The sequence below is a fragment of the Mirounga angustirostris genome, unplaced genomic scaffold (assembly GCF_029215605.1).
Source record: "Mirounga angustirostris isolate CCGP_5_RB_7025 unplaced genomic scaffold, mMirAng1.0.hap1 SCAF_16, whole genome shotgun sequence".
Classification (NCBI taxonomy): Eukaryota; Metazoa; Chordata; class Mammalia; order Carnivora; family Phocidae; genus Mirounga; species Mirounga angustirostris.
Genome location: NW_026991724.1, coordinates 17,952,030 through 17,979,342, shown reverse-complemented (window position 1 = coordinate 17,979,342; position 27,313 = coordinate 17,952,030). Strand labels below are relative to the sequence as shown.

At 46.3% G+C, this 27,313-nt stretch overlaps 3 protein-coding genes across 7 annotated transcripts in view; 1 reads left to right on the top strand and 2 right to left on the bottom strand.

Annotated features, from left to right (window-relative positions):
- Nucleotides 1–3,419: 3,419 nt before the first annotated feature.
- On the bottom strand, nucleotides 3,420–4,926 carry DPEP2NB (DPEP2 neighbor). Its single transcript, XM_045890310.2, has 2 exons — nucleotides 4,860–4,926; nucleotides 3,420–3,724 (listed from the first exon to the last, which is right to left on the bottom strand). Exons 1-2 carry the CDS (start codon nucleotides 4,924–4,926, stop codon nucleotides 3,420–3,422), a joined length of 372 nt encoding a protein of 123 aa, XP_045746266.1.
- Nucleotides 4,927–8,120: 3,194 nt separating this feature from the next.
- DDX28 (DEAD-box helicase 28) lies at nucleotides 8,121–9,972 on the bottom strand. The gene has a single exon (XM_045890869.3). It carries the CDS (start codon nucleotides 9,970–9,972, stop codon nucleotides 8,350–8,352), a length of 1,623 nt encoding a protein of 540 aa, XP_045746825.1. The 3' UTR covers nucleotides 8,121–8,349.
- Nucleotides 9,973–9,986: 14 nt separating this feature from the next.
- Nucleotides 9,987–27,313, top strand: part of DUS2 (dihydrouridine synthase 2) — a 51,072-nt gene continuing 33,745 nt past the window's right edge. For 2 of the 5 annotated variants that reach the window (XM_064580709.1, XM_045890870.3), the window contains exons 1-4: nucleotides 9,987–10,120; nucleotides 12,493–12,568; nucleotides 13,033–13,095; nucleotides 20,205–20,347. In XM_064580709.1, the coding sequence (XP_064436779.1) occupies nucleotides 13,056–13,095; nucleotides 20,205–20,347 (183 nt within the window). In that variant the 5' untranslated portion in view covers nucleotides 9,987–10,120; nucleotides 12,493–12,568; nucleotides 13,033–13,055. Of the gene's footprint in view, nucleotides 10,121–10,454; nucleotides 10,553–12,492; nucleotides 12,569–13,032; nucleotides 13,096–20,204; nucleotides 20,348–27,313 lie in introns of those variants that run through there. The other 3 variants (XM_045890873.3, XM_064580710.1, XM_045890875.3) reach the window with 3 other exon arrangements.

Genomic DNA, 27,313 nt, shown 5'->3' with positions numbered 1-27,313 from the left:
TGTACACAGCATACCCTGCCTCAGAACCCTCCATGCTTCCTGTGTTCATGCAGGAGGGCTGCCCTCCTCTGCCTGGCTGCCGTGGCTCCCACCTGCTAATTTATGCTATGAAGCCAACCCCCCTTCACCCCGCGTCCTCACTGATTCCAAATCTGGCTGATGAACATCAGGCTGCACCTGAGAAGCTTTAAAAAAAAATCTCTTTTAACTTATTAGGGTAATTTCAAACATGAAAAAGTAGAAGAGTATATTGAACCCCTATGTACCAGTCATCCAGCTTCAACAATTGTGGATGGCCCATCTTGTTTCATTTATACCTTACTCATTTATACCTTCTACAGAATATTTTAAGGCAAATCAAACATTTATTCCATCCATATTTAAGTTTGCATCTCTAAAAGATAACGGCTCTTTTTAAAAGACAACTACCAAACCATTATGGCACCTAAGAGAGTCACAATACTTCCTTAATATCATAAATTATCTATTATGTTCAAATTTCCCTGATTGCCTAATTTTTATTTTTTTATTTTATTAATTTTTTTAAAGATTTTATTTATTCATTTGAGACACAGAGATACAGAGAGAGAGAGAAAGCATGAGCAGGGAGAGATGGAGAGGGAGAGGGAGAGGGAGAAGCAGGCTCCCCACTGAGCCAGGACCCCAGATGTGGGGCTCGATCCCAGGACCCTGGGATCATGACCTGAGCTAAAGGCAGATGCTCAACCATCTGAGCCACCCAGGTGCCCTGGGACTAATTTTTAAATAATTGTTTTGATTATAATGTAGATAAGGCCACCCACATTGCATTTGGTTGTTATATCTCTTAATGCTTGGGTTCCTCTTCCTTCCTTCCTTGCAATTTGTTTGTTGAAAAAATCATGTCCTTTGTCCTTTAGAGTTTTGGAATTGTCTTAGAACTTGCTGATTGCATCCCATGGTGTCATTTAACAGGTTCCTCTGTCACTTGTATTTCCCACTTGGAAACTTGGTCACACCAAGTTTCAGAGAGCAACACGGGGTTCTAATCTCCAGCAGTGGGTAGTGGGAGTCGCTGCAGGAAGAGGCATTAGCTGTGCTTTGTGGGTTAACTGAGACTCACAGTGGGAACTCCCCAGGGCCTGTGCCTCCTTCCTCTAACCCAGGTTAGGGAAACTTCTTAAGTTATCAGGACCTTTCCTGGCCTTTGGGGTGCCAGAAGAGGAGAAACACTCTTGCTGGTGTGGCCCTTGGGGGTGAGCGTGCTGTCCACAGGGTGAGTGGCTTCACCTGGGCCTGAGAGCTACAAGCTGCTGACAGTGCCCACTTTGGATCTGGGAAGCTAAGGCACGTGGGCCTGGCACACAGGGCCACACATACCCTGTCCGCTTTCTTCTCTGCTGATATTCCCCCACCCCCACTCCCTAGGACCAACTGTCCCCTTAACTGCTGAGAGAGACATTCCATGGGTAACAGCCAGTACCCCACTGCCATGGCACACGGTAGTCAGAATGATCTTTTTAGCATCTATGTCTGATCATTTCACTACCCTGCTCAACTTCTTCCCATGACTTTCCCATCACACTTAAGATCCACATTCCTCACCATGGCCGACAAGGCCTGCTGTGGTCTGGCCCATGCCTGCTTCTCCAACCACATCTTTCATTCTTCTCTTTTCTCTCTGGCCACAAGCCTTTCTGTTGGTCCCACAACAGGCCAGCCTCATTCCTGCCTCAGGGTCTTTGCTCCTGCCATTTCCTCCTCCAGGAATTGTCTCCCTCCAACTCTACACAGGATTCCTTCACCCCTTCACTGAGATGTTGCCTCCTCAGAGAAGCCTCCCCTGACTACTTTGTGGAACCTAGCACCCCCCCATCCCTCTATCCTTTTATCCCATCTTACTTTTCTTTATTGCACTTATAACTAGTTGAAATTATATCTTTTACTTATCTCTTCCTTTAGTTTCTGGGTGCTATGAGGAGAGGGGCTTCAATCATCTTGTTCACTAATATAGCCCAAGCAACCAGCAGGTGCTCAATAAATATTTATGGAGTAGGGGCACCTGGGTGTCTCAGTCATTAAGCGTCTGCCTTCGGCTCAGGTCCTGATCCCAGGGTCCTGGGATCGAGCCCCGCATCAGGCTCCCTGCTGGGTGGGGCAGGAAGCCTGCTTCTCCCTCTCCCACTGCCCCTGCTTGTGTTCCCTCTCTCGCTGTCAAATAAATAAAATCCTTAAAAAAATTTTGTGGAGTAAATGGATAGAGATGGGTGGATTGACAGAATGTCTTCTCAGGCCTGCCTCTCATCTTAGACACACACACACACACACACACATGCACGCACATGTGCACACACAGAGGGAAGTTCTCATCAGGCTCTGCATTTCTTTTATTTTTTTTTTAAGATTTTATTTATTTGCGAGAGAGAGAATGAGAGACAGAGCACGAGAGGGAAGAGGGTCAGAGGGAGAAGCAGACCCCCCGCTGAGCAGGGAGCCCGACGCGGGACTCGATCCCAGGACTCCGGGATCATGACCTGAGCCGAAGGCAGTCGCTTAACCAACTGAGCCACCCAGGCGCCCCAGGCTCTGCATTTCTTAAAGAACCTGCCCGGGTCCTGCCCCGATTTGTACAGGTGTCACTGTGAGAGCCACACAGTTAGAAGCTGCACTCAGGGGTCTTTTTTGGAGGCAGGTCTCAGAGCACCAGGTTCCCCATGTGGTAATGTACTTTCAGGGAACAAGGAGGTTTGGGGCCCGGCCTTGGACAAGCTGGATTTCAAGTCAAATATGTTAGACAAAATCATTTTATTGAACAGTAAGAAATCCCACTGGGGCCAGAAAGGGATGGGAATGAAGGAGCACGTGAGCCTCAGTGGTGGTGCCGCCCAACTCTCTCCATTTTCTTCCTGCACTGGGGAGCGGATCTTCCTGGGTCTCTTTATTCTGCCTCCTGGCACTCCAGACAAGAGGCTCCCTGGGTAGACACAAATTGCTTTTTTCAGTTTCAAAAAGCCCAGCTCTTCTTGGTTTGTGTTGATGGCTGCTGGCAATGACTCGGGGCAGGAGTCTATCTGATAGATGGGCCCCTGCTGAGACTACTATGAACCCTCTCTCTGCTCCTGGATCCTCCTTGGCTCAAAGAGTCAGACTTTTCTTTCTTCTTCTCAAGAAGGGACTCTAGAGTATTGAGCAGAGAAACATCAGGTTTTCTTCCAGGCCAGTTTCCACCCTGGGATGTTCAGAGCAGCCTTTCGTTTCAAGTCTCGGTTTCTAAGGCTCCTTGCCCATGGCCAGTTAGTATGGAAGGAGGCTCCTGGCCGACGAAGGCTCAGACAGAACGGCTCAGGTTCTAACCTCCAGTGGTGGGCAAAGGGGGTCAGTGCAGGAAGAGGCATTAGCTATCTTAGGCGGTTAAACGTTTGCCTTCTCTGTAGAGTGGCTCAGCCAGCAAGCTTCTGTGGGGTCAGCCTCCTGCCACCATGCTGCAATCGCCGAATTTTGGGGCTGGAGCAACCTAGGTCTTTATCCGACTCTGCGAAAGCTTGATGTCTCTTGGGAGCCCGGCTGGGAATTGGTTTCTCTGCTTCCGCCTTTGCTGGGGTGGCCACAGGAGCATCCCCATAGGTCCGGTAACCACCAACCAGGCAGTATGTCTCCCCATGCCAGCCCACCTGGGTTTCTCCACACCCTCGGTAGAGGACATGGTAGTGACCAGGTGTAGGAGGAGAAGTGGGAGGTACTGCTGCTGGAAAGAAAATCAGATCTCATCAGTCATTTCTGCTGTATACAGTGACTTGCCAGGACCTCCCCTCTCATGTCTCTCCCTGTTTCTGGCTGAAGCCCTTTAATCTGCTTGGTATCCAAAACACAGACTTGGCCCATCACCTCTATGAGTCCCCTAGAGAAGGAATATGGCTGCAAAAGCGATTCTGTGGAGCTTAGGGCAGCAGCAGGAGACCTGGAAATCTGTCCCCCATTCTCAGAGGAAACCGTAGAACCTGAAAACAGTTGCAGCCAGGATCCCTTCCATGTCTCCCTTCCACAGCAGAAAGAGCATTTCTTAAGGTCTGTCCCTTCTGAGGCTTTAATGGAAATACCTTTCAGTTGTTGAAAAAAATAATATAAATGGGCTAAGAACCCCTCCCACCTTGGCAACTCCTCTTGGGCCCCATTCACACTGCCTCTTTCAACCACACTGATCTCTAGCCCTCTGATACTTTGACCTAGATTAGGAAAAGGCCAAATACAGAGGCAGAGTGAGCAGGAGCTTCAGAGCCAGATTCTGGGTAGCAAGTCTAGGCTCACGTCCACCCAACCTCCTAGGACGCCATTTCGTCAGCCCTCTAGTCTTGTCACTCATCACTCTCCTTGGCTCTTCTGTTCTTCCCATCGATATGACACCACCTTTCCCCAGTATTCAGCAGCTCAGTCTGGGGGTGTTTCTGAGGGGACCCATGTGTGTGTCTACCCGACAGCACGGTGAAGGTGCCTGGGTTTGAAGGGGAGGTTCATGAATAGCCCTCAACAGTTCTTCCTCCAACTGCTCCATTTATCACTTGCCAACAAAAATTCGCTCGACTTTCCCTAAGGGGCCAATCAGGAAAGGGTCAGAATGGAAAAGTAGCTTGTAGCCCAAAAGGGAAGGCTGCATTTATAAAGATTAGAAGCTTTCTGAATAGTTGCCCAGGGATGTCCTTTCACTTGTCCTCAGCAGGGAGCAGGGACACCGTAAGTCCCTGAGGGGGCCCCAGGCCACTTGTTCTACTTACAGCTGGTTACGTTCTGAGGTGCGGTGGGGAAGCCCCAAAGGAACATGTGGCCGCCAGGTGGAGTTGTGTGTACACCAGTGACTCTTGGACAGATGCCTGGCCTAGGCCTACCTGCTGTGCTGCCCTCCCAGGGCACAGAGGACAAGTTAGAATGAATATAGAAGATCCGGTCAGACATTCTCTCTCAGGCAACCAAACAGATTGGTATCTGGTAGAGAACTGGTAGGAAAGTTTCCCCGAGAGCGCCACGTTTGCGTAGTTACCCTGCCATGGAAACTGTGAGAAGGCCTGTGAGGTCATCACTACCCAGTGAGGTCACATAAGGAACCTGTGACTTGAGGGGCAGGCTCTCAGGGTTTTGTGGAGGAGAGCAGGGTGGAGGCAGAGAAGCACCCTGCCTGGGCCCTCACACTTCTCTCCCCAGCCAGCCCTAGTGAAGTAGCCACTCCCTGGGGAGCATACCTGTGGGCTCTCACAGCCCCAGGGACCAAAAGAGGGCAAGAGAAACCCACATTCTGCGATTGGCTTGAGAGGCAAGATTAACCCAAGAGACAGCTACGTTGTATGGCACTGTCCCTAAGTATTCAACAGCTGGAGAGGCAGAGATCTGTGTAGAAGGCTCCTTGGCAGTGGGTCTGAAGGATAAGTTAGATTTGGACCTGTGGAGAGGAGAGGGAAGACATTCCAGCTGGGAAGAATAAAAGCAAAGACAAGCTCTTCTTTTTTTATTTTTTTAAAGATTTTATTTATTTATTTGAGACAGAGAGAATGAGAGAGAGCACATGAGAGGGGGGAGGGTCAGAGGGAGAAGCAGGTTCCCCGCCGAGCAGGGAGCCCGATGCGGGACTCGATCCAGGGACTCCAGGATCATGACCTGAGCCGAAAGCAGCCGCTTAACCAACTGAGCCACCCAGGCGCCCAAGACAAGCTCTTCTTGAACTTGTCCTGCCCCAAATATAAATTCATAGAACCCTCACGTTTTTACAACTGGGGGAGTCAAAAAACCTATGCAAAGTTGCATAAGTAGTGAAGAGATGTTCTGCTCAATGGTAGAGCTTCATGTTGGGCTCTGGATTTATACCTGATAGGAATGTGAGGACAAGCTCATCACATCTCAGAGTAACACTGGGAGAGATGTTAAAGGTGCTCCAAGGCAAAATGAGGGTCCTGAATGGCTTCACACAGTGGGAATGGTGGGCCCATTTTAGTATAAAATTCAAAACAAATTCATGACAAAATGACATAATACAAAATGACAACTTAATCATTACTTTCATCTCTCCCCCAAAAGGCAAATACTGTAATAACAATCCTACCACTATGAAAGGATGAAGTGGGGGCTCAGCAAAAGTGCCGGTGAAAAACAGTCAAACTGTGAAGAGACGTTACTAAAGCTGATTGGGTCCTACTCCGAGGAGGAGGAAATAGAAAACTCTGCCCTTAGCCTGATCAGGCCCACAGGAAGGAACCATATTTGGGGCAGCCTTGGATATAGTGCAGCCAAGAACTTCCTAGCAATGAGAGAGAACCTTCCTTAGGAGGGAGCCCCCTGTTGCTGACCTTTAATATGTGAAGATGGGATGCTTGTTTCCTGGGGGCAAAGGCGATGTGCTCTGGAGGTAGAAAATGACGGAACTACTATTTTAGAGGTTGGGCAACCCTGGTTGAGAACCACATCATGTTCTATTCCTGAGTTGCTTGAATTAGTGTGGTGCATGTTAGGACACACGAAGTCAGGCCTGATTAGAGCAGACTGCCCTTGGGGAGAGCTAGGAGGAAAAATGTGAAGGGGAGAGCTCTGGAGGAGGTTCTTTCTGGCAGGTGGGCCAGCAGAAGACTACTTAGATTCTCCAAGGCTCCAGAGAGTTTGTCTGGGAACATCACTCTGACCTGGTGGGGTTAGATACCTTATCAGGACCTGGCTGCGTCTCTGGGGAAGGCAGAATAGCATAGACAAATGGTTGTGAGTTCAGGGATCTGTAATTTTTTTTTTTTAATGATTTTACTTTTAAGTAATCTCTTTACCCCTCATGGGGCTTGAATTTACAACCCAGAGATTGAGGTCACATGCTCTACTGACTGAGCCGGCCAGGTGTCCCTGGAATCTGTATTTTTAACAGTTCTGCCACAGTGATCCATGGATAGAATAACCAATTATTGTCCAAAACGGGTTGCTTTTGAGTCAAAGTGGGCAATATTGAAAGTTGGTAAATAACTCAACCCTTGGTGTAGACAGACCAGATTCTGTCATACTTATGTGTATGATTTTGAGCAAGTTCTTTTATCGCTCTGAGCCTCAACCTTCCTCATATGAAAAAGAGAGATATGATTGTACATTTATTTATTTATTTTATTTTTTAAAGATTTTATTTATTTATTTGACAGAGAGACACAGTGAGAGAGGGAACACAAGCAGGGGGAGTGGGAGAGGGAGAAGCAGGCTTCCCGCGGAGCAGGGAGCCCAATGCGGGGCTCGATCCCAGGACCCTGGGATCATGACCTGAGCCGAAGGCAGACGCTTAACGACTGAGCCACCCAGGCGCCCCATGATTGTACATTTAGTGCAATATTCTCTCCTGGCAAAGATTGCCCTGGGCCCATTTCTTTTCTATGCAACTTTATCCTTTTCAGTGTGCAAGTATTTTTAAGTTGTTTTGTGGAGTATTTGACTCTCAACTGTGCATTACTTTAGGCTTATATAATGCTGCAGAAAATGGAACCTACGAAAGAGAGGATGCTACATGCCTATTTTGCCGGTTTTGTAAAAAGTATAATCCTCTTTTCTCTTCCCCTGCCACAAGAGATGAGAAAGAAGGCAGAGCCTGGAAATGCACACCAAACATTACTTCTGTGTCAGCCTGTCTTCTATTCTTCTGCCAGTACTTCCCAGAGAGATTTCACCAAGAATGCCCAAGCTTGCCATGGGCACTGTTGGTGAAGAAAATCTGCTACTCATATCCCCTTTCCCTTCTCTGGGGTGCTTAATGGATGTTTTGGGGGCAAGAAATAAAATCTAAATGTTTACTAATTAAAACAGCAATGGAATGGGTTGACTGGGTGGCTCGGTTGGGCGTCTGCCTTCGGCTTGGGTCATGATCTCTGGGTCCTGGGATCACGCCCTCTATCAGGCTCCCTGCTCAGTGGGGAGTCTGCTTCTCCCTCTCTCCACTTGTGTTCGCTCTCTCTCAAATGAATGAATAAAATCTTTAAACAATAATAAAAATAAAACTAAAACAGCAGTGGAAAGAGCCTCGGTCCCAGATGTGTTGTTTGGAGTGTGAATCTTCTCACAATCCAATGAATTCTACCCCAGTATTAACTATTATTAGACCCATAAAAACATCATTTATTGTTAGAAATTATGACATAATACAAAGCCAAAAAATCTACTTTATTTTTCAGGAGTCATGTGAAAGACCACAAAGAACCATGCTCATTCTCCAGTGCTGGGCAAATCTACCTTTGAAAGCCAGACAGCAGCTCACCAGGCCTTCAGGGAGGTGACTGGGCAGCCCAGTGCATCCTACCGACAAGTGTGCTCACCCACCCAGGGCAAAGGGAAAGATTCCTGTTAATGGCATCACATTTAAGCCGGCTACCATCAGATTTGCTGGGGCAAAGACTCTCTTACTGAGGACCCTAGTCCTGGAAGACTTCTCCTCCGGCGAGCTGCCAGCTCAATCTTCTGAACCAGGCTTACATCCCACGGATGGGTCACAAAGCTGATGACGGTGCCAGGCACCTCGCTCCCTACACGGCCCACCCTACCTGCTCTGTGGATGTAGTCTTGCAGGGTGAGGGGGAAATCATAATTGACAACTAGCTCTACATGGGTGCTGTCCAGGCCCCGAGAGGCTATGTCTGTGCAGAGGAGTATGTCTCGGGAGCCCTCCTGGAAGCACTGGAAGATGCCTGCCCTCATTGAGGCTGGCATTTGTCCCTGCAGCCTTAGGTGTTGGATTTTATGGTCATCCAGAATATATCCCAGCCAGTTCACAGTGCTGGAGCTATTACAGAACACCAGAACAGTTCCCGAGGGGCCAGTCCTTTGTGATCTGTCATGTTGCTTGAGGATCTGCACCAACTCAGTCACCTTCTCTGCTCCCTTCAGCCTCATAAATGTCTGTCTAACATGAGGCATGATGCAGTGGAGCTTGGAGCTGGTGATGGTGGTCAGAGAGTCTGGGCTGGCAAGTTTACTTAGCAGTTGGCCTACACCTTCTGGAAATGTGGCCCCCACCAGCACTAATTGAGTTTTGGGATTGAAGGGGTCTTTTAAGTCAGCGGGGCCTTCTGCTATATGGCTCTTCTCCAAGATATAGTCCACTAGTTCTAGGAAGCTTTCATCCAATAGTGTGTCTGCTTCATCCAACACCAAGTAGGAGAGCTGCTTCAGGCTGATGAGTTGACCTTTCAGGGCCTTCCACAGAGCTCCTGGAGTGGCCACTAGTACATCTACTGGAGGTTGTTTGGACAGTTGCAGCCGGATCCTACTCATGCCATGGCCTCCCCCTAGGTCCCGCACCTGGAGGCCCAAGGAGATGCCCAAGGGCTGGGCCACGGCCCGCACCTGTTCGGCTAATTCTCGCGAAGGCACAAGGACCAGGCCTCGAGGGGCAGGTACACTGTGCGAGTCCAGGCTTGGCCGGCCCAAGAGCCGTTGAAGCAAAGGTAGCAGGTATCCAAGAGTCTTGCCACTGCCGGTTTCCGCCGCGCAAAGGATGTGGCGGCCGCGAAGTAGCGGGGGGATGGTGCTCGACTGCACGGTTGTAGGCCGAACGACATCAGGAGCAGCCTCCTGTAGTGCATGCAGCACGCGGGGTTCCAGACCCAGAGCCGCGAAGCTGCCCTCGGATGGGGGGTTCCGCAGCGATGGTGCCTCCTGTTGCGCACGCTCGATAGAGAAGTAGTCTCTGCGGGAGCGCCGATTCTTCCAACCACGCGAAGCTAGTGGCGCGCGCTCCCAACGGCCCAGCGTGAGGCGCGCCGGCTGGTTCAACTCCGGCCGCCGCGCTGAGATTAGCAGCGGGCCCGGTCGCGCCAGCACCAGCCGCGGGGAACTCCGTCGCCCGCTCTGCCGCTGTTCCTGCCGCCGCTGTAGAGCCCGCGGGATGCGCACCACGGGCAGGGGCTCGTCGGGACCAAGGACCCCTAGGTCCCGTCGAGGCGCCAAAAGCAACCGAACCGCGAGCAACAGCGGCCGCAGCGGCCGCGCCAGAGCCATAGTCTTCTTGGTGTGCGAGAGGCGCTCGGCAATGACGTCACGGGCGCGCAGGGCCTCGCGGACGGTGTCTGGCGCGGCTCAGTAAGGCTTGTGGAGTTGGCGAACCCTGAGGAAGGAGGGAGCGTCTGTGAAGTTCAACTGCGGCGAGGTCTGTAGGTCCGAATAGGGTTTGGCGACATCCAGACCCGGACCAACCTTGGGGAGACGGGCTCGATGGAGGCAGGCTCCGGGGTCCGGCGACACGCGGCGATGGGGGCCTGGCCTTTTGGACCGGGGGGCGGAGGGCTTCTGGAGATTGGGTGTCTGACCCTTGCTATTCTCCTTTGTCGCTGCCACCGCTTCTCTGATGGCTTGTCCAGTGCTGGTCTCCTCCTGTAAATTCCGAGGGTGCGGTGGTGTTTTCCCAGATGTGGTCCCCGTGCAAGGTCTGGTAGTAAGTGTTTATTGAGAGTCTGAATGTATGGTCAGGCCTGGGGGAGAAGACAAGGGCCAGGTGTCTTAGATCTAGGCACCCCCACTTCCCTCGGCCAAGAGCTGAGGACCCCGAGGGCAAGCTGATGGCCTCTCTATGAAGTGGGAGGTAAGATCTTCAGGCTTTATTTCAAGCAGACCTTTCTCTCTGTACTCCCCCCGCCCCTTTTCAGCTGAGGTTCACTCTCCATTCTCTTGCCTTCCCTCCCAACTTTTCATCCTTAAACTACCATTCTTGCAATCACTCACCTCCACTGGCTTCCCAGATACCTAAATTGTTTAAATAGTGGTGAGGAGGGTCCTTCTAATCTACTGAGTGATCAGATACGTGGCTTGTCTCACATAGCCCTTGTCAGAATATTTTACTTGAATTCAGATGTTCAGGTTGCAAAAAAAACCCTTATCTTTCTCTGATTGATTTATTTCACTTAGCATTATACCCTCTAATACCATCAATGTTGTTGCAAATGGCAAGATTTCATTCTTTTTTTAATAGCTAATATTCCATTGTGTGTGTGCGTGTGTATACACCACATCTTTATTCATTCATCTATCAAGGGACACTTGGGTTGCTTCCATAATTTAGCTATTGTAAATAATGCTGCAATAAACATAGGGGTGCATATATTTTTTTGAATTCATGTTTTCCTATTCTTTGCATAAATACCCAGTATTGGAGTTGCTGGATCATATGACAATTCTATTTTTAATTTTTTTGAGAAACTTCGATACTGTTTTCTACAGCGGCTGCACCAGTTTTAATTTCCACCAATAGTGCAGGAGGGTTCTTTTTTCTCCACATCCTCACCAATGCATGTTGTTTCCAAAATGATAAATACTTTTAAAGTTTCAAATGCCATTTTGATACATAAGTAGACTTTCTGGAAAGTTACTCATTAAACCAGCAGAGGAGAGAGATTTGAGTAGTGACAGGTGAACAGTCATTGGATAGAGCAGTGGCTCTCAAGTGAGGGTGATTTTGCCCCTGCCCCACCCTGGGACATTTGACAGAGTTTGGAGACATTTTTATTTTTAATTTTAAATTTTTAAAAAGATTTCATTTATTTATTTATTTATTATTTATTTACTTGTTAGAGAGAGCACAAGCAGCGGGGAGGGCATGCAGAGCAGGCAGAGGGAGAAGCAGGCTCCCTGCTAAGCAGGGAGCCCAATGTGGGACTCGATCCCAGGACCCTGGGATCATGACCTGAGCTGAAGGCAGACACTTAACCGACTGAGCCACCCAGGCCCCCTGAGTTTGGAGACATTTTTAATGTCACATCTGGGGAGGTGCTACTGGCATCTAGTGGGCAGAGGCCAGGGATGTTGCTCAACATTGTACAATGCACAGGAAAGCCCTCCACAAAAAAGGATTATCTGGCCCAATATGCGAATAGTGTGTTGTTGAGAAATCCTGCATAGAGGTTGAGGACTGAAGAGAGGCTGAGATTACTTGTGCTTTCACTTTAGGTAGGCACATTTGACAAACTCTTGCACTGGCTCCGCCTCCTCCTCAGAATCTGTAGCAAGTACATCGATGCCATTGCTTGCTTTGCCCTTGGGATTAGGAACGTTGGGGGCCCTGAAAGTCATAAACACAAGAAAAAGTGATTCAGGGGAGTGATGCTGGAGAAGAGAAGTTTAGGGAGAACAAAACTGTCCTTATGGATCTGGGGAATGTGCCCCATGGAAAAGAGATGAGGTGTGCTGTGGGGTGTACTATTCCAGAAGGCAGAACTAGGACCCATAGGTAACAGGCAGATTCTGAATTTGATATAAAGAACTGCTGTAGCAACTAGAATTGCCCAGATCTGTCCTGAGGGTGAGGAGTTTTCCATCATTGAAAAGTTCATATCCAGGCCAGATGACTGCTGGTTGGCAATATGATAGAGGGGAGTTGATATAAAGGACACTCTAAGATACTGTGATTTTATACTACTTGTATGATTCTTTCAAGAACTCAGGGCTCCTTGTTCCTTATCTATGTAGCTTCTTGGACATCTGACTCAACAGGTTTTATCCATTTACATGTGCCACTGTTTTTTTCAGATAAAAACAAAGTCTTACTTTGCATCAAGCCAGAACAGATACACTGAAGGAATTATCAGAAAAGAGTAATACGTAGGTATGTACTTGCATTTGGGTTCTGCCCAAATATTTGGGGCAGGGAAGCTGGTTAGTATATGGCTGTTTTCTCACCATGCTCAAGTCCTGACAATATGATTGATTCAAAATCTCATAAGAATTGGAATCTGTCTGAGCCAGTCTCTGCCCATGACCCTTAATTTCTTTTTGTCAGTTCATTAGCCACTGAATAAAGCTCCTCTCTTTTCCTTTTCCTCACATTGAGTAACCTCTAGTTGTTATTGAGATACATGTTGTATATTATAGTGCTCTGGAAATAAGAAAGTTTTACTTATTGTGGAAAGAATGTAAGCTCCTGAGAGTAGGGGCCTAACTTAGTAGTATTTTTTTCCCAGGGCTGCCATGGTAACTCACATTGCCTGGTTACTCCATAAGTTTTAAACAGAATTGTCCCTTGGATCTCAGGTGATAATGATACATTCATTCATTCATTTATTCATTCAGTAAATGTTTCCTGAGCACCATGCATGTGCTGGATACTGTTCAAACAGACGGCAAGCAAAACAGGTAAAATCCCTGCCCTAATGGAGGTTACATTCTGATTTAATTGGTTTTGGGTGTAAGGCCTGGACATTGGTATTTTTTAAAGCCTTTCCAGATGATTTTAATGTGCTGTCCCATTTGAGAATCATAGTTATAAATGAAGCACTTTGAGAATTGCAAGGCATTGCAAAGATAAAAAGTGGCTGTTAGTATTCCCTCCCTGTTCCTTCATTTTCCTGCCTGCATCAGGACTGTTCTGCAAGTGCTGGCCATTCTCTTTTCAGCCTGTTTCACTACATGCCTAGGTCATTTCACCCTCTTTCTAACCCAACTCCTTACCTTCTTCCTGTCTTTCACTCTCCAGCCCATCATCTGTTGTCCGAATGATCTTACTAAAGCACAGCCATGGCCTTGTCACCCCTTGACTCAAAAGCCATCAATGGTTGCCCTTGGCCTACAGCTTATCTCCTAATCAGTCTCCAGAGTCTGTCCCCAACTTTATCTCCTGCTGCTTTCTTACCTGAATCTTGTTCACTCAAGTGGTGGCTTTTATGCAAGTGCATAAAGGGCTCATAGTCCTTTACTGGGTAAGCAAAGGAAGGGGGTAGTCATTTGCTCTGTAACCAAACTGGACATAGGGCAAAGCGCTTGAAATGCTCTGTGATAGGGCACATTTGTCTGTGATAGAGCTCTTCTGTGGCTGTAGCATGAGCCATATTGTGGTTCTCGTTGCCACTTGACCTGTTAACTTCTTTTCACAACAAACCCTAAACACCTACCTCATGCTAGGTTGTGTGCTCTGGGGGACAGGGACCTAGTGATGAGCAAGATGCGGTGCTTGCCTTCCCTTTGTGGTGAGGGAGGCAGATTGATAGTTGCTCCTGTAATTATGAGAGTATATTCCATCCATCACAGGAATGAGCTAAGAGGAGGTGCCCTTACTCTGTGTTTGGGAGATAAGCGTCAGGGAAGGCTTTCTGGAGGAAGTGACATCTGTATGGAGGTTCTGAAAGGCTACTGGAAGTCATCCAGGTGGAGGAATAGGAATCTGGGTTCTAGGCAGGGGCAACTTGTTCAGAGCCTACAAATTGAGAGAGCAGGCCAGTTTGGGGAGCTAGAAATAGTTCAGAAGAGCTGAAGCTTAGCATGGCGAAGTCAAGAGGGCAGGGGGCAAGTGATGAAAGATAGGGCTTCTGGGCGCCTGGGTGGCTCAGTTGGTTAAGCGACTGCCTTTGGCTCGGGTCATGGTCCCGGAGTCCTGGGATCGAGTCCCACATCGGGCTCCCGGCTCAGCGGGGAGCCTGCTTCTCCCTCTGACCTTCTCCCCTCTCATGCTGTTTTTTTCTCTCTCTCTCTCTCAAATAAATAAATAAATAAAATCTTTAAAAAGAAAAAAAAAAAAAGAAAAATAGGGCTTCTGAGGAAGGCAGGGAGCAGACCTTGTTTGCAATGTGAAGGAGCTGGGACTTCATTCTAAGGGCAGAAGGGAAGGCTTTGGAGAATGGGAATATCCTATCCTGATTTGTGGTTTGAAAGACTCCTCTGGCTGCTGGAAGGAACACAGATGGAACATAATGAGCCTGGAAGCAGAGAGACTGGTTTGCAGGCTCTTGTCATCAGTCACTTGATAGATGGCACTGGCTGAGCCGAGACACTCCTTGGGGTCGAGAGCTTAGTTCTTCCCATTTCTTTACCTTCAGCGCTTCACCCAGTGCCTTCATCCCAAAAGAACTAGTAGATGTTTGTTGATATAACAATAGACTTAGAATGTGTTGAAAGTGTAAAAGCCCGATAGTGAGAGCAGTTAACATTTATTAAACCCTTACTGTGTGCAGAGAGCTATTGTGCATCATAGAATTGACTCTTCATAGCATCCCACCTGACATGGATTCTGTGGGAGCCTCATATTCCAGATGGAGGAGCTGGGCCTCCACTAGGTTAATTCATCTGCCCGGGTAGAGTTGGGATTCCAGTGCAGGTCTCTCTGATTCCAAAGTTCAGAATCTTAACAGAGAGATGCTGTATCACCTCATTCTCTTATAAATATAATAGATCACTTTAGTTTTTTTCTTATCTACACGTGTTTTGAGTGGGAAATAGAATAATTCTCTGAATATTTAATCCTAATTGACTTCCATTTTAACTCTAAATTTGTATTTTATTATTTTTTAAAGATTTTATTTATTTATTTGACAGAGAGAGACACAGTGAGAGAGGGAACAAAGCAGGGGGAGTGGGAGAGGGAGAAACAGGCTCCCCGCTGAGCAGGGAGCTCGATGCGGGGCTCGATCCCAGGATCCTGGGATCATGACCTGAGCTGAAGGCAGATACTTAACGACTGAGCCACCCAGGTGCCTCTAAATTTCTATTTTAAAGAAATTGCTTTTTAAGCAAGGTCATAGTCTCTAGGAAAATTTACATGGAAGGGACTGGTAAAGTTTTTTCCATTCATTGCTTTCCCTGAATGGTGTTATCTGCAATCTGAAAGCGTTATAATTAATGGGATTTTGTATCTATGCAACTGAAGTTAAGGTTACTGTCTGAGAAGGTAATCAAAACTGTCAGAAGACCAGCCCTTAAAAGAATGGTAGAGAGGGGCACCTGGGTGGCTCAGTCGGTTAAGCGGCTGCCTTCGGCTCAGGTCATAATCCCAGGGTCCTGGGATCGAGCCCCGCATCGGGCTCCCTGTTCAGCAGAGAGCCTGCTTCTCCCTTTCCCTCTGCCTGCTGCTCTGCCTACTTGTGCTCTCTATCTCTCTGTCAAATAAAAAAAAAAAAAAAAAAAAGAATGGTAGAGAAATCGTCTCAGTTTATTTGACTAAAATGGTGATCTGGGTGTGATCTCGGGGCGGTGAATGGTTGTGACGGTAACTAGGAAAGGGTGGGGACTGCCTAGCTTCTTTGAGAGGAGCCTTCTTGGAGGCAGGCCCTGTCAGGCACTGCTGTCGTGGGCCAGAGGGAGTTCCCGAACCAGCCACCCTCCAGGGGGGTGTTCTCAGCCACCACAGAGTGAGTATTCAGTCACACCTTCCTTTCAAAGTGGCTGCTAAGGGCCAAATACTGGGCTGAGGGCTAGAAACCTGGCAGTGAACTAGGTAGCCATGTTCCTGTCTTTGTGGACTTGTCCTGGTGGTCTAGAACAGGAGCTGGGGGTTAAACAAGAGACCACACAGATCAGCGTGGATACATGGGGATTGGTAACTGAGCTATAGGGAAGCACAAAGTGTTGCGAGAGCATGTGACCCGGGACCTGAAGTTAGATGGTCTGGTAAGGAAATGTCTCCAAAAAGGGGGGACATTCAAGGTCAAGAGGACGTTAGTGTGTGTGTGTATGATTGAGTCGGGGAGAGTGTTTGAGACAGAGAGGACTGTAAATGCACACCCCAGAGCTTGGTGTGGGAGACTTTCAAAGAAGGCCAGGGTGGCCAGAGCAAGGAAAGTGAGGGGGGAGAGAGGCTCAAGGTGAGCTGGAGATGTGGGCAGAGACAGGTCATGCAGGGCTTGCTGGGTCATCAGAAGGGTTTGGAAGTTATCCTAAACTCAGTGGGAAGCCATTAAAGGATATAAACAAAGGGATGGTATCAGAGTTGCCTTTTTCAAATGCCACTCAGTATAGGAGAGTGGGAGATTTGGGGAGACCGTTAGGAGGCTGGCTTTGTGCACGGTGGTGGCACTGGAGATGGAGCAAAGCAGATGGATTAAAGCAGATGGAGCAAAGCAGATGGATTAAAGTTATATTTTGAAGTTGTTTCAACAGGAGTTCGTGATAGATTGAATGTGGGGAATATGGATTAAGGATGAGTACTTGGGTGAGTGGAGATGCTAGTTGCTGAAATGGGAAACATTTTCTCTCCATGTATTGGCCTGATTAACACCTTCTCTCCCTTGAAATCTTAAATCAGAAATTATTTCTTGGGGTGCCTGGGTGGCTCAGTCTGTTAAGCATCGGACTCTTGATTTTGGCTCAGGTCATGATCTCAAGGTCGTGAGATCGAGCCCTGCGTCAGGCTCCGAGCTCAATGCAGAGTCTGCTTGAGGTTCTTTTCCCCACCTCTCTCCCCCTCTGCTCCTCTCCCTTTCTAAAATAAATAAGTAAAATAAAAAAAAAAGAAGAAGAAGAAATTATTTCTTAAGGGAAGCCCTTCTCTTCATCCCTTTCCTGCTGGCACAGATTCCCAAAACCTCCTGTCCTTCATAGCACTGTACACGGTTATGATTTCACAAGTATTTGTAAGTTCCCTTTCTATAACCCTCTCTTCTGCTGTACCTCCTCCTCCTCATAGTGCCATCCAGTGCTTGGCATATCATACGGGCTCAGTATATGTCTGTTGAATGAATTAATGAAGACAAAGGAGGCAGCTTAGGAGGGCAGATCAAGATCTTGTTTTGTGCATGTTTAGTATAAGATGTCCTTAAGATACCTGGGTGGGGATGTGTATCGAGCAGTTGGTGTAAAATGCCTTTGGAGATCACCAGCATATTACCAATATTTTAAGCCATGGGAGTGAATAAATTTGCAAGGGCAAATGTGTGGAATTAGAAAGGGAAGAGGGCCCACGACTAAAGAGGAAACTCAACATGTGAGTAGAGGAGGTGAAACCAGGAAAGTCACTGAAGAGCAGGGCAGAGAGGTGGGAGAAAAACCAGGAAAGTGTGGGATCACAGAGGTCAAGGAAGACGGGAAGCTCAACCACGTCACCATACTGTTAGTGAAACAAGATTGTGGACAGGTGAGTGTCTGGTTGATTCTACAACTTCGAGGTAATTGGTGACTTTGAGCAGTTTTAGTGGAGCGGTGGAGGTGGGGGCCAGATGGAATGGGAATAGTAAAAAGAAAATGGAGACAGTGTTAGTAACTGAGCAGAGCATAGCATTGGCTAGCTAGCTTTGTGACTTTTTAGAGGGGTCCATATTTGCTTAGAATAAATAAATTAATATTAACAGTTCTCTCTGGGATATGGGATTTTGATTTCTTTTTTTACTCCTTTTTACTCCTGTTGGCTCTACCTTCAAAGTATAATTAAGATGTGATCACTTCTCACCACCTCTACTACCAGCTCCCTGGCCTGAGCCACCATCAACTTTTATGTTGGTTACCAAAGAGCCTTGTACCCAGTCTCCCTGTGTTTACTCTGGCCCCCAGCAGACTTCTTTTTATATAGCAATCACTGTGATCATGAGAAAACATGTTTAGTCATGCTACTCTACTTAAAACCCTTTACTGGCTTCTATTTCGTGAAGAGCTAACAAAGTCCATAGAGTGTCCTGTAAGGCCGTGTGGGATCTGACCACTGTGTCCTATCTGCTTACTGCTGTGACATCGTGTATCTGACTTTCATTACTCTCTCTTCTCTTTGTGTTCCAACCACATTGGCCTCCTTGCTGTTCCTCTAACACACCAGGCAAGCTCCTGCCCTAGGGCCTTTGTACTGGCTGTTTCTTCTGCTCTGTATTCTTCCATTAGATACCAACTTGGCTAACTCAAGTCTTAGCTCAAATGTTATCATCCCATTGAAGCCTATCTTTGTTTCACTACTTAAAATTTTATATTTTAAACTTTTTTTTTTTTAAGATTTTATTTATTTATTTGACAGAGAGTGACACAGCGAGAGAGGGAACACAAGCAGGGGGAGTGGGAGAGGGAGAAGCAGGCTTCCCGCGGAGCAGGGAGCCCGATGCGGGGCTCGATCCCAGGACCCTGGGATCATGACCTGAGCCGAAGGCAGACGCTTAACGACTGAGCCACCCAGGCGCCCCTAAAATTTTATATTTTAATGTAAATATTTCATATAAATATTTTTATATTTTACCATAAAATGTTAATGTACCATTTATTTATATTTTTCTTGCTGGGAGTGTGGAGTACATGGGTGAAGGTGGTAAAAAGATATGAACTTCTGGGGCGCCTGGGTGGCTCAGTCAGTTAAATGTCTGACTCTTGATTTCGGCTCAGGTCATGATCTCAGGGTCGTGGGATTGAGCCCTGTGTCGGGCTCTGTGCTCAGCATGGAGTTGGCTTGTCCCTCTCCCTCCTCACCTCCCCACCCCCTTCTCTTTCTCTAAAAAAAGAAAGAAAAAAAGATATGAACTTCCAGTTAGAAGATAAATATGTTCTGGGGATGTAATGTATAGCATAGCAACTGTAGTTGACAAAATCATGTATTTGAAAGTTGCTAAGAGTAGATTTTTTTTTTTTTTTAAGATTTCATTTATTTATTTGAGAGAGAGAGAGAATAGCGGGAAGGAGGGGCAGAGGGAGAGGGAGAAGCAGGCTTCCCGCAGAGCAGGGAGCCCAATGCGGGGCTCCATCCCAGGACTCTGGGATCATAACCTGAGCCGAAGGCAGACACTTAACCGACTGAGCCACCCAGGTGCCCCTAGAGTGAATATATATTTTTTAAGATTTTATTTATTTATTTATTTATTTATTTATTTATTTATTTATTTATTTATTTATTTTAGAGAGAGAGAGAAAGTGAGAGCATGGGGAGGAGCAGAGGGGGAAAGAATCCCAGACAGACTTTACGAGCTGAGTGCAGAGCCCGGGGCCACCCAGGCACCCTGCTAAGAGTAGGTCTTAAAACTTCTCATCACAAGAAAAAAATTTATTAATATGTGAGGCGATAGATGTTAACTGATTGTGGGAATCATTTTCTAGTATACACGTATATCATATCACTATGTTGTACACCTTAAGTTAATACAACATTATATGTCAATCACATCTCAATAAAATGGAAAAAAATTTTAACCCAGCCCCAGTGTTTTCAATTTCCTTTATCCCTGCTGTTTTTTACTCTGTAGCATTACCAGTTTTCCAACATACTATATAATGTATTTGTTATGTTTTTTTTTTTTTGCCTTTGTTCCCCTACTAGAATAAAAGCTCTATCAGAGCAGGAATTTTTGTCTGTTTTGTCCTCTATTATATCCCAAAAGACTAGGACAGTGACTGGCCCAGACTAGGCACTAATAAATATTCTTTAGGTGAATAAATAAGTATGAGTGATTTTTATGATCAGAGAAAAGGGAAACAGAGTCCTGTGTGTTGGGAAGAAGAAGAAAAGCCTGCCCTGGATAACAGAAGAGATTTTCTTTATTTGGATTTCTTACTCTTGTTTTCCTTTTCTGCAGGCTTTAGCAGAGGAAGAATGATTGAGCACACCCTCTCATTGTGCTACCACAACAAACTCATCTTAGCCCCTATGGTTCGGGTAGGCACTCTCCCCATGCGGCTGCTGGCCCTGGACTATGGAGCGGACATTGTATACTGTGAGGTAAGAGGCTCCTGATTTTCCCAGAAGGCTTTCCACCAGAGCAACCTCCTTATCTGTGGTGGGAGTGGTCAAGAGTCAGTGGGGGGCAGAATGGGCACTCATTTCACAGGCACTCCCTGAAGGCAGCGGGAGACAAACATGACACTTGTGAGTTCTCTGGGCCCTTCGGGGCCAGGAACCTGGGCAGCACAGAGGCATTGTGGGATCCCTGGGCTGCGTGGTTAGATGAGTGTCATGTCAGGTCACCGCCCTGGCCTCTGTAGGAATTAATAGACATTCAGTGGATGAATGAATGAACCCAAGGTTAGGAAGAGGAGGAAAAGGACCAGGGAAGCTGGGTGGGGTTGGTTTTGGGAGCCACAGGATTTTCTGGTGGTAGTAGCTAGTGGGTTGCCTACGTCCTGGCTGCTCTGGAGATTGGTAGGACTTTAGACCCAGGTTTAAAAAGCATTTTCTAGGAAAAACAGCATTACAGAAGTAGCTGATGTTGGATAGTGTGGAGGTGTGAGCAGTGTTTCTCAGCTGGGCATATAACAGTATTATCTGGAGAGCTTCCCCCCATCCCCAGTCCTGATATGTCTCCCTGGTGTGTGTGAGAAGTTGAAGAAGAAGCTACTCAAGTGCTTCATATATTTCTATCTTTAAAAGGCACTGGTGGTGGGATGGGGACTGTGGCTATAACAGGGCAGCACAAGGAGTCCTGGTGGTGATGGGACTGTTCTGTGACTTAACTGTATCAGTGTCAGGATCCTGGGTGTGATATTATACTAGTTTTGTAATATGTTACCATTGGGGAAATTGGGCAAACAGTACTAAAGAGCTCTTCTTTTTTTTTTAGGTAGGCTCTACACCCATATATAGGGCCTGATGTGGGGCTTGAACTCACGACCCTCAGATCAACACCTGAGCTGAGATCAAGAGTTGGACGCTTAACCAGCTGAGCCAGCCAGGTGCCCCTAGGAGCTCACATTCTTACAACTGCATGTGAACCTCCAATTATCTCAAAATAAAAACTTTAATTAAAAAGAAAGCCACTGGTATAGAGAGAAGGGAGAGCTTAAGAGGAAACTTGGGGAAGAATATACCCTAATCTACTGGGTGTTTGTATGTGGGGGGACAGGTAAGTAATTTATGATAGAAAAGTAAAAGAGTGGGGCACGTGGCTGGCTCAGTCTTGATCTTGGGGTTGTGAGTTCAAGCCCTACATTGGGTGTGGAACCTACTTAAAATAAAATTTAAAAAAAGTAAAAGAGTGAGAGAAATAGGCAAATTAAGAAGAATGTGTGTCAGGGAAGGGAAAAGTTAAAGTCTATCAAGTGTAACAGATGATGCACAGAAATCCAATTGCAAAAAGACCAAAAAGGTGTTTGATTTGAAAATCAGATGATTGGAGGACAGCCATGGCACAGAGATGCAAACACTTGTGGGGGCAATGGATTGTGGAGTGAGCAGCAAATGAGGAAGTAGAGACAGAGCTGCCCACTACCCCTCAGGAATTCAAGAGGCGAAGGGAAGATAAGAGTACACGCGTAGGGGAGATGAAGGAAGCTGGGTGAAGGGAGTTGTTCCTAGGTGACTTGTATGTTTGCAACATAAGAGAAAGCACTTAGCAGTGAGGGGAGGCCTGAAGATTCAGCAATTCAGTGTGGGGTGGGTAGGGCCTGGACTTGGAGGGGCAGGATTCTAGATGAGGTGGTGGGGCCTGCCTCCAAGAAAGGGCAGGGAGGACAGTGGGGGAACCGTGGAAGGCAGGGAAGCCAAGGTAGTTTGCCTGAGAGGCTTGTTTGACAAGATGTGGGAAGCCAGTCCTCTGTCAGTGATGAGGGTGGCAGGAATGAGGTGGGGACCTGAGGAAAGAAAGTGAGGGCATTTTGGCCCCATTCCTATGGGGAATGGGCACTGGGAGATTTGCCTGGCAGTTAGGTATGCATAGTCATGCTGGTTTTCAGCTTTATGGGAAGGAGAGCTGCAAAACCTGGCAGGGGGATGCTCATGGCTGGGGATTGGCCTGCCAGTATCTACAGCTGGGCAGGGCCAGAGCCATCTAGGGAGTTAGCAAGGTGAAATGGGAGAGAGGGAGCGTGTGTTGTCCAGATGTGGGAGTCAGAAAGGGAGGTTCCCGAGTTTAGGGTCACAGGTGAAGGACCTGACTTCTAAGGGATTTGTTGAAATAGAGGCAAGGAGGTCCAAGAAATGGGAGCTGGGCATCCAAGAGCCTTCCAAGCTGCCAGAATGTGCCCAGGTCAGGGAGGAACCTGTGTCCAGAGGCCAGTCCCAGGGGAATGTGGTAGTGCACTGAGCACTATTTATCTGGTCACTCATCCTTTGAGCCTCCACTCAGGCCCCCAAGCAGTCAGCTGTGGGTTAGGTATAGCCTTTCTTAGCCAGCACCCTCCTGGCCCTCCAGAAAAACCTCTTGGATTTAGAAGAGGATTGGGAGGAAGGACTGCGAGGACTCATGGACTCAGAGTGTGAGGAATGGGGACCAAAAAGACAAGTCCCAGAGAACTTAGCTGTTGTTTTCTTGCTTGTGATGCCCCCTTTGGCATGCTTGACAGGCATTTACTCTGGGAGAGTCAATATGGCTTATAAACAAACCAGCCTCTGCCAGAGGACATCTAGGCCTTCCCCCAGGCCTAACCCCTGTGGAGAGCAGAGGCAGGCCGGCCAGTGGACCCTTGCTTAGCATGAGTAGGTGGCTGGGGACTGGGCCAAGTACTGGACATGGCACAGTATGGTGCCTGATGCCCCCTGGTGGATCCAGCATTGCTCTGCAGGCCCGCTGCCCGGATGATCTTCCTGGGTTCACGTGAGGCGGTCCAGCTGTGGATTTAGTTAAACCATCCCACCCACCTCATAGGACCAGAGTATAGGGTCTAGGAAATACCAGGCACCTCCTTAAAAGCTCTGCAAAGCCCCTCAGCAGCTGGAGGTGAAGAAAGGATGAACTAGCTCAGCAGAAGTCAAGGGAGCAGTAGTGTGATTCCCTACTAAGTTCTGCCTTGTTGATAGGGATTTCCCAGGAGTTCCTCAGATGTAATCTTGTTTATTCCTTTTTATAAAAACAAGGGGACTCCAGTCGCCCAGACTGTGAGAGGACACCTACCTGTTAGACTTAAACCTTTCTCTAAGCAAGACCAAGGGAGGAGGCAGTGTTCTTAAGAGGCCCTGATTACTAGAATGGATACTTAAAATTCTTTTGTGTGTGTAGAAAAAAACACATAACATAAAATTTACCATCTTAACCATTTCTGAATGTGCACTTTGGTAGTGTTGAGTTGTGAAACAGATCTCTAGAATCTTTTCATCTTGTACAACCCATAAAACAACTCCCTCTTACCCCATCTCTCCAGCCCCTGGTAACCACTCTTCTATTTTCTGTTTCTATGAATTTGACTACTTTAGATACCTCCTAGAAGTGGAAGCATGCGATACTTGTCTTTTTGTGACTGGCTTGTTTCACTTAGCATAATGTCCTCACGGTTCATCCATGTTGTAATATGTGACAGGATTTCCTTCCATTTTTAGGCTGAATAATAGTCCATTGTATATATCTGCCCCATTCTGTTTATACATCATTGGTGGATGGACATTGGGTGCTTCCACCTCTTGGTTATTTTGAATAGTGCTGCTATGAACATAAGTATGCAAATATCTCTTTGAGATCTTGCTTTCAATTCTTTTGGCTATATATACCCACAAGTGGGATTGCTAGATCAGGTGGTAGTTCTGTTTTTAATTTTTGGAAGAAACTCTGTACTATTTACCCTAGCAGTTGCACCATTTTACAGTCCTTTCAACAGTGCACAATTTCTCCACATCCTTGCTAACACTTGTTTCTTTCTTTCTTTCTTTCTTTCTTTCTTTCTTTCTTTCTTTCTTTCTTTCTTTCTTTCTTTCTTTCTCTTTCTTTCTTTCTTTCTTTTAGTAATAGCCATCCTAATGGGTGACGGGTGATAGCTCATTGTGGTTTTAATTTGCATATCTCTCTGATGATTAGTGATGTTGAGTGTGTGCATATGCTTGTTGGCCATCGGTGTATCATCTTTGGAGAAATTTTTATTCAAGTCCTTTGCCTAGAATGGGTAGTTTCTTAAAACTTAAAAAAGAATTCAAATTTATAGAAAAGTTGTTGTATGTCTATACTTCAATAAAAAATAAAACATTTTTTTAAAAGGGAAAAAATTATTAAAAAGTTGCAGGAATAGACAGAGAACATCCATACCCAGATTGACCTATGGTCAACATTTTTGCTTGATTTGTTTTATCATTTGTGTTCTATCTAATGTATATATTTTTCTCCTTAACTAATTTTTTAAAAAACTTTTTTGTAAAGATTATTTATTTATTTTGAGAGAGAGAGAGAGCACGAGCAGGGGGGAGCAGCAGAGGGAGAGGGAGAAGCAGACTCCCCGCTGAGCAGGGAGCCTGATGCGGGGCTCTATCCCAGGACCCTGCGATCATGACCTGAGCTGAAGGCAGATGCTTAATGACTGAGCCACCCACTTTCCCCCTTAACTAATTTTTAAGCTGAAGTACAGTTGACACACAGTATTACATTAGTTTCATGCATTCTCCTTAACTATTGGAATAAGTTTCATACACTATAATTTACTTCTCAAGTACTTCATTGATATTTTCCCAGAATCAAGTTATGATTCTTCTATACAGTTATGATATGGGCATCATCTTCAGTAAACTTAACATTGATATAATACTTTTTTTTTTTTTTAAAGATTTTATTTATTTATTTGACAGAGAGAGACACAGCGAGAGAGGGAACACAAGCAGGGGGAGTGGGAGAGGGAGAAGCAGGCTTCCCATGGAGCAGGGAGCCCGATGCGGGGCTCGATCCCAGGACCCTGGGATCATGACCTGAGCCGAAGGCAGATGCTTAACAACTGAGCCACCCAGGCGCCCCAATATAATACTTTTTTAATCTACCTTCCATGTTCTAATTTTGTCAGTTGACCCAAAATTGTTCTACTAAGCATTTTTTAACATTAAAAAAAAATTTTTTTTAAAGATTTTATTTATTTATTTTTGCCAAAGAGAGAGAGAGAGGGCGGGCATGAGCAGGGGGAGGGGCAGAGGGCGAAGCAGACTCCCTGCTGCCTGATGTGGGGCTCGATCCCAGGACTCTGGGATCACGACCTGAGCTGGAGACAGATGCTTAACTGACTGAGCCGGCCAGGTGCCCTAACATTTAAAAAAATTTTTTTTTATTATTATTTTTTAACTTTTTTTTTTTTTAATTTATTTGACAGAGAGAGACACAGTGAGAGAGGGAATACAAGCCGGGGGAGTGGGAGAGGGAGAAGCAGGCTTCCCGTGGAGCAGGGAGCCCTATGCGGGGCTCGATCCCAGGACTCTTGGGATCATGACCTGAGCTGAAGGCAGACGCTTTAACGACTGAGCCACCCAGGTGCCCCAACATTTTTTTTTAAAAATTTTATTTTTAGGGTCGCCTGGGCGGCTTAGTCGGTTAAGTGTCTGCCTTCGGCTTAGGTCATGATCCCACGGTGCTGGGATCCAGCCTGGCGGCTCGCTCCCTGCTTAGCAGAGAGTCTGCTTCTTCCTCTCACTACGCCCCTCCCCTCCACTCATGCTTTCTCTCTCTCAAATAAATTAATAAAATCTTAAAAAAAAAAAGCTTTTATTTTTAAATTATCTCTACCTCCAACATGGGGCTCGAACTTAGAGCCCTGAGATTAAGAGTCGCATGCTCTGCCGACTAAGCCAGCCAGGCTCCCCTTTTAACACCTTTATTGAGATAATGGTTCACACATGCCATATAATTCACCAATTCAAATTGTACAATTCAGTGGCTTTTGGTTATATTTATAGAGTTGTGCATCCATCACCACAATCAACTGTTGAACATTTTCATCACACCAAAAAGAAACCTCATATCCGTTAGCAAGCCCTCCCCAATTTCTCCCTCCCTCAGTCCCTAGAAACCACTATTCTACTTTCTGTTTCTATAGATTTGCCTGTTTTAAACATTCCATATAAATAGAACCATACCATATGGTCTTTTATGCCTGGTTTCTTTCCACTTAGCATAATATTCCTAAGGTTCATCCATGTCATTGCATATATCAGTACTTTGTTCCTTTTAGTGGTTGACTAATAATTATTTGTATGCGTATACCACAATTTGGTTATCCATTCAATTGATGGACATTTGGATTATTTCTACCTTTTGGCTATTATGAACCATGCTGCTATGAACATTTGTGTATATTCCTCTTGGGTATGTATACCTAGGAGCAGAATTGCTAGATCATATCATAACTCTGTGTTTAACTGTTTGAGAAAGTGCCAGACTGTTTTCTGAAGCAGCTCTACAATTTTATATTCTCACCAGTATGATGTTTCCAGTTTCTCCACAACTTTGCCAACACTTATTTGTCTGTTTGATTATAGCCATCCCGTGGCTATGAAGTGGTATCTCATTGTGGTTTTTGCATTTCCCTAATGATTAATGAAGTTGAGCATCTTTTCCTTGTTTACTGGCCATTTGTATATCTTCTTTGGAGAAATAGCTAATAAATATCTATGCCCGGGGCGTCTGGGTGGCTCAGTTGTTAAGCGTCTGCCTTCGGCTCAGGTCATGATCCCAGGGTCCTGGGATCGAGCCCCACATCGGGCTCCCTGCTCCGCGGGAAGCCTGCTTCTCCCTCTCTCACTTACTCTACTTGTGTTCCCTCTCTCGCTGTGTCTCTCTCTGTCAAATAAATAAATAAAATCTTAAAAAAAAAAAACCTATGCCCATTTTTTAATCGGGTTTTTGTCTTTTTATTCTAAGAATTGTAAGAGTTCTTTATACAATCTGGATACTAGACCTTTATTAGATAAATGATTTGCAAATATTTTCTCCCATTCTGTGAGTTTTCTTTTCACTTTATTGATAGTATACTTTGATACACAGAAGTTTTAAATTTTGATGAGATCCAATTTAAC

Excerpts from the sequence above, each read along its gene's own strand:
- DDX28 (XM_045890869.3), bottom strand. The coding sequence starts at position 9,972 with ATGGCTCTGGCGCGGCCGCTGCGGCCGCTGTTGCTCGCGGTTCGGTTG.
- DPEP2NB (XM_045890310.2), bottom strand. The coding sequence starts at position 4,926 with ATGTCTGACCGGATCTTCTATATTCATTCTAACTTGTCCTCTGTGCCC. Across the intron at positions 3,725-4,859 it reads CTGGGAGGGCAGCACAGCAG|CAGCAGTACCTCCCACTTCT; the intron begins GTAGGCCTAGGC and ends TTTTCTTTCCAG.